At 37.0% G+C, this 7,067-nt stretch overlaps 1 protein-coding gene across 1 annotated transcript; it reads left to right on the forward strand.

The window, feature by feature from the left end:
• Window positions 1–283: 283 nt before the first annotated feature.
• Window positions 284–1,181, forward strand: LOC108677989 (the record flags this gene model as incomplete). Its single annotated transcript, XM_018166310.1, is given in 2 exon segments — window positions 284–825; window positions 1,007–1,181. Coding segments are annotated over 2 exon segments (674 nt in total), but the record flags the coding sequence as incomplete, so codon positions are not given.
• Window positions 1,182–7,067: the final 5,886 nt, after the last annotated feature.

A 7,067-nucleotide genomic window follows, 5' to 3' on the forward strand; every position in this document is an offset into this window, starting at 1 on the left:
TGGTCTCCGGCATAGCCTGAACATCTTTTATGTTTACATTGTCTCCCTGTCTCTTTAATGCTGGCATGAAAATTTAATTCAATGAATTCCCTTGTTCTTGCTTAATTATTGAAAATGACATGGGATTTCATGTGGAAGTTTTAGCGCTTATTTTTGTGCCCTTGTGCCCACTTGGCTACTCCCTGAGTAGTACATAGGGCTTACTTTGCAGTGTGAGAGGTTCCTTGCAATTGAGTTAAGAGGTTCTTTCTGTTAAGAGGTTCCTTATATTTTTTATTTCCAGGAAGGCTGCAAGATCCACCAGACGAGTCTTCACTAGTGCTTCTATGGGACCTGTCAGACCATCTCATGAAGCAGCAAGAACATCAATGGCTAAACAGGCTATCTCTAAAAATGCAACTAATATTTCAAAGTTCATCAATGAAAGGAGATTAAACAAGTCCCTCAATTCAGACTTACTGAAGAAGTGTCTCTTTTGTGGCAAGGAATTTTATTCAGGAAATGACCAGCATTTGAATGAGAGCTGTCAGAAGGAAGGCAAAAGTTGTACCAACCAGCCAGTGAGAGAGAGTCCATCAAAACATTCATCTGAAGCCACAAATGACCTGCCAGACATGAAAATTAAATCATCTATTAATTTATCAGCTTCACAAATACAAACACAACATGATAACAGTACTCTAATAGATGATGCTGTGGCTGCCATTGAAGGAATAAATGGCACCACAGAAAAGAATGTGCATTTTTCTAAATTCAACTCAGAGCAATGCTTTTTGGGTGTCCTCAAGTCTCATCCAGTCTTTAAGGAATATGATCTATTGCCTGGTATGTTCCTTGAGTGAGGTTTGGACAAATATGTATTTAAATATATCTTATTTACTTGTCCAGTTATTGGTACGATATTTCTAGTTTCAGTTCATGTGTAGTTAGAAGAATGGTCTTGACGGAGTAATTTTTTATTTCATCTTATTTTCCAATCAAATTCATACGAGTTTTCCATTTGCAGCGACGTCTTCACTCTGGCGACCGAAATTGAAACTTGACAGACGCCTGGACTGGAACGCCCAAGAAGACAGACCCCAAATCCCTGCTGGTAATCAAAGTTCCAAGTCCAAAAAAGGACTTCAAAGCGCCATCTCCAGCCAGCAGCGGCTGAGCTCTTCTACTGGCAATATTGCTGCGCAAACTGAAGTTAGTTTCAATGTTTGTGTGTTGTTGTATCATATGCCATGCTTAGATCTATTGTTAGCAAATTTTAATTATTGTACTATGCCTTCTCTTCTCTGATAATTCTGTTAACTTCATGAACTATTGTAATAATTTGTTTTACAAGTTTTATGCCAACGAGTGTATAGATGGAGAATTTTATTTAATCCTGAATTTGAAGATTGCCCATGAAACTTTTGAGTAAAGTCTGTCTTTGTAGGCCAATAATCAGAATTGATAATTCACTATTTATCACTAAAGTGTCATGTTTNCTGTCTCTTATACACATCTAGATGTGTATAAGAGACAGCCACAATGCCGACAACCAACGCAATGATCAGGGGTTCGAGCCCTAATGCACTGCCCAGAACACAGAACCGGGGTGGCAGTTACGCCTCAAAAGCACAACTATTGAAGGGTACGAGCCTCCAATAAGCCGCTGACAGTTTACTCGAGCGCAGAGGTTATTAGCCTCTACCTCGAGGTTGCGATTTGAACGGCTGTTAACCGCCCAATGCAGCCAAAACCTGGAACTATCCAAGAACTCCACCTATGCCGTTGTTAGTCCGTTAGTGGAACTCATTAAGAGTTATGCCCAGAACTGCAGTGGAGTTTATTCTTGGAAGCCCAAATTTGGCTCTGCCTGATTCGAGTTGAAACCGTGCCACCCCAACCCAGCACCACTGACTGACTGAGCACACACAACTTCCGAGTGCACACAACGAGGGGGTAACTCAGCCAAAATGAGCTTACTTCAACAACCCATTTACAATGTACAAAACAGACTGTAAACACTTCCTAAGTGCAAAAAAATAGATAATATATTATAATACAATAAAGTCAACATATTTGTAATCATTTGGCAATCTAATCACAGTTAAAAATCTAATAATCTTAAACTAATTCCTAAGAGACCAAACTCTCCATCGTTCACGACTGCCTAGCGCACGTTATAATGAGATTAGGAGCAGCTCGACCAATCACATTGGAGCTACACCCTGTCTCGTTCCAAGACTACAAACACCACAGCTAGACAAGATTTCATATTACAGTCGCAAAATAAATATTCGTTTACACATTGCTTAGTCATAAATAAATACATTCAACCATTATTGAGTCATATTGTAATGTAATAGATAATATCAAGACTCGAATCTCTTAATGAAGTTGATCTTCCAAGTCCAGCCAATACTACATTCTCAAAAAAATTATTTCATAAACTTTGGGTTCCGCCACACTTGTAAGACTGGGTACGTGACTGGAACCGTGTCACGGCTGCCATCAGGTGGTCACTGGTCAGAGTTCCCCCATTGGGATTTGGGAGGCAGTGCCCCCCATTTGCAAACTATGACACTTTCCTAAAATTTGTCATTTGCATATGTAACTAGAAGAGTTCTCTTACAATCATACAATGCATCAAAACCTGGAGTTATTTGACCAAAAAATAAAAAAATTGGAGGGGGTACTCTGAATTGGAGGGGGTACTTCCAATCTTCCATTGAGAAAATTTTTCTAGGTAGCCTATTTCAAATAGTTTTTGAGTTTTGGGGGTTTTTGTTAAGAAAACAAATAGTGGTCAAAGTTAGGTACCCCGGGAGTCAAAGTAGGCTAACCCCATTTTATGGTATCTAGGTAGCCTACTTGCCACTCAGTTGCCGCTGCCAGCAAGGCGCAACTGGATTTTTTGAGCCGTGGTTTAATGGGTTTTCCAGCCGTGGTTTAATAGGTTTTCCAGCCGTGGTTTAATGGGTTTTCCAGCAGTGATTCCATTTCTTCAAGCCGTGAATGGCCCTTGATGGCCCATGAATTCCATATTTTGGCTATGAAAAGCCATTTACAAGCTGCGAATTCCATATCTTTGGCTGTGAAAAACCATTTACAAGCCGCGAACTCATTATTTACTAAGTCCCATCACTCCCATGCACATGTTAGGGTAAACATAGTATAGTCCGACATTGATTCCGACACTTCTCGACTTTTTTCCTTTACATTAAACTTTTCTTAGTTCCTTGCATTTGTTGAGGGTTGCAAATAGTGACGTCATACTTGTGCGCACCATACTATTGCCAATTGCCAAAACACTAGTTCTGAGCCATCTGGTGGGAAAATGTTGAGATTCAAAGAGAGACAGTGCACCTCACCCAGTGAGAACATCAAAAAACTTGTCAAAGTTGATAGTTGACCTTGCTCTTTCAAATTGTGATAAACTGTTTGTGTAGAAAGAATATTATGGTTTGAGTCTTTTAAATATGTCTGTCGGTCTGTGAATATATTAGGAATCCTTTAAGTAGGTATACTTTTAAAGTTGCATTTGCTGATTTCAAGTGGCAAAAAAATTAATATATGATTAAGCTAAGAGACGGTTTCAGACACATAAAAACTAATTCCGACACAGCTTGGAAAGTTGGAATTAGACACACACAGCTCGTTCCAAGCTGTGTGCAAAAATTAAAATTTTCTTAATTAAAAGCTTAATAGCTCTTAATTAAAAACCCTAATTAAGTAATGTTCAATATTCAATAGTATTCTAATCTAATTCCAAGCTGTGTCATATTCCAATACAGCTCACACAGCGATCGGAATTTGAACACAAGAGTGTCGGCATTACGAATTAATAGTTTGAAGCGCGGCTGGAATTAGTCTCACAAAATGCCAAATTTAGTCATGCACAATGTTGGAATATATGGATTTGGTAGGTTTGCATTCTAAAGGCTTTTAAATAAATATGGCAACATTTGGTCGCGTTTCATTGTTGCTGGCTCGCAGTGCGGTGTTTTGAGAGTGACGTAAAGCAAACAGAACTTGAGTTGCATGTAAGGTGAATTTTTTATAGCCATTCATTTTTTGCTACTTCCTTAAAGTGTCGGAATATACCGCATTTACCGTAGTCCCACTGTGCAGAGAGTGGGTGAATATCGCAAGATCTTTGGCGATGCTTCAGCAGCAAAATTTATGCCTTTAGAAGATCTTGCCCACACATTTAGATTGAAATTATTGCATTAAATATAGATATTCCATCCATGGACCATGCCTGACTTGCCTGTCAAGAGTAGGTACTGTTAGTAGTGGATGTACACATTGCATGCTTCAAACATTTTTAAATTAGTAAGTTTTATTTCAAGTGTCTTGGATTACCCCCTTCCCTGGCCTGGGCCAGGGGTAATTTGGGATGCTTTTATTTTGTGTCTGGCACATTACAAATAGCGTATGAAATTTTTTTGGAGATGCAATACCATAGCCCTCGCAAAAAGCTTTGAAATGAGCCTAAACTTGTTTAGGAAATTTTTCATAGTAAGAAGTTATTAACAAAAAAATATTTTAAACCATCCCTTATTACCCCATTTGACAGGACATCTCTTCAAAGAAAAACCCTGTCTCAATAATTCACACAGTTCATATCCTTGTGAAATAGTTAATTGCTAGGCTTTCAAATTCTAGTGTTTATTTTCTAATGCTTTGCAAGTGTTCGTTTTTGTTTTTACAATTGATTTGTCCCTTATTTGTCAATTATAGGTTTTAATGTCTGACTTTGGAGTTTTGAATTATAATGATTGTTTTCATTCCTTCTAGATTTTTGAGCTGTCTAGAGCTGGACTCCGAAACGTTTTCAATATAGATATGGTCACTTGGCATTCTCTTTGCTTTTAATTCCTTATTAACTTGCATTTTAAGGAGACTAAAGATGTAAGTACTGAAATGAACACAATAAAGGAAAATACATGGGTACATGCCATAGATGTTATTCAAATCGCAGCCAAAAGTTCTAATTGTAATCTTCACTCATAAATTTACACTAATTTTTGCTCATCAGCTTCTGCTCTAACTACAACATAAGCTGTTCATCTGTAATATAATGCTATATGGTAATATGGATCAGCTTTCAGTGCAGTCTTCTGTGATTAATAATGTTCCAATCAATTTTATCATTGGAGTGACTCAAGAGAAGAGAAATTCATAGCTCTTCATTGATGATTGAGGAAATAAAAAATTTCTTACTATGGTTCATCGGAAATCTAATTATGTGTTGACTTTCAAAAATATAAGTTCCCAAGATAGGCAGAATCTCTATGAAGAAAACAAAATCAGCAGGTGAGTATACACTTGGAATTGTAATTGATGTTTTAAAATATAGTTGTTCTGTTGTTCTTAACATACAACCTGTCTCTTATACACATCTAGATGTGTATAAGAGACAGGGAATGTAGCCTCAGTATTAGGCCTTTAATGCCCATTGACAAAATTTTTCTATGTCAAATAGTTTTTGAGTTGTGGGGGTTTTTGTTAAAAAAACAAAAAGTGGTCTAAGTTACCCCGCCGGTCTAAGTTACCCATTTTACGGTACCTAATACCAATACAACTGTTTCAATTGACTTTCTTGGGAATCAACAATAATACTAGGTATTATAACTACTAGTAATAATAATAATATCATAACTAACTTTAGTCTTACAACAGAACTTATGCCCAAGATATGCAGAATATGAAAAAAAATTAAATAAATACTTGCCTAATTAAATATTGTCATAGATGGTATTCAGAAGTGGCTATTAAGGCCTTTTAGTGATAATTTATATTAATGTTATGTTTATAAAATGAAATCTGCCTAACCTAAAGAAAGTTGTTAGGAAGAGAGCCAGTGGATGCACTTTGGAGAATCTATAGGCAAGATAGTGAATTGAGTATTGATGGAATTTGGAGCTGGCTCACAGATCAGGCAAGAGCCTTGTGGCAAGCTTTGTAGAAAATAAATGCATCCAAAGGCAATAATAGTACCTATGTTGGACCAGACCAAGATGCAAAATTGCATGCATTACCTGTCTAATAAACAAGGGCCATTTATATGCAAGAATTCAATGCTGTTAGCTATCACAAAAAAAAAACTGAGGTCATCACCAATTTACTCAATGCCACAAACTTCCAACCTCCTCAATTGCAACTAGGTACCCTAATCTACACCTAATCTTTCTAGTTGCTACTAGGTACAATAATGTGGAAAAATTTCTTGTACAGCAGTGCTGAACTTCTGGTTCAAATGTGCTGGACTTGTGATAACCATCCACGTAATTGTCACTTGGTTGAAAGAGTACAGTCAGTAAGCAACATGATTTTGGAAAGATGATTTTTCATCAACTTAATAATTTATATTTGGTTGTTATTTTAAAAAATGTTCAATAAAAGTATTGTTTGCTTGAAATTTTTAACAAACATCTTCCAAAACAGTTTGTTTGCATCCATACAACCAGCACATCAAAAAGATGCCTTAAAGTTTTTGGGTGCTTTTAATGAGTGTAAGGGTGCATGGAGCAGCCCTCAAGTGCCACTAAAGAACTTATAAGAATATTGCTGTTTGATTGAGTTGCAATTCTCTGAAGAAGCAGTCTAAAGTCATATGTGCATTTAAAAATCTGTAATTTGAATCTAATGCTATGCCATAGTTTTTCAAAGTATGAAATGAATGTAAACGAACGGTAATTGACAATATGGGTAGATATGTTTATATATGTTAAGGTTGAAATATTGCACCCTGATGAAGAATCTGTCCTTTTCTACAAGAATGTGAAACTGCCATCTATCTCAGCATTACCCAAATTTTTCTCACAATAAGTATACGACTAACTTAGCATGGGGCTTTTTAAGTTCTTTCAGGACGGAAAACATTATGATGAGGTACATTTGATGACCCACTTCCAGAACTCTAGCTGTTCCAAGAGACATCACACTTGCAGCTACCTGTGTAAATGCTGCTGTTACACTTAACAAGAACTCTTCATGTCAGTTATTCCTGCAGGACAGATTACTGAACTGCCTGATGCAGATTTGTGAAAGGTTGCATCCGAGAAATGCTATGTGCCCTACATGCA

This window comes from Hyalella azteca, unplaced genomic scaffold (genome assembly GCF_000764305.2).
Source record: "Hyalella azteca isolate HAZT.00-mixed unplaced genomic scaffold, Hazt_2.0.2 contig4394, whole genome shotgun sequence".
NCBI lineage: Eukaryota > Metazoa > Arthropoda > Malacostraca > Amphipoda > Hyalellidae > Hyalella > Hyalella azteca.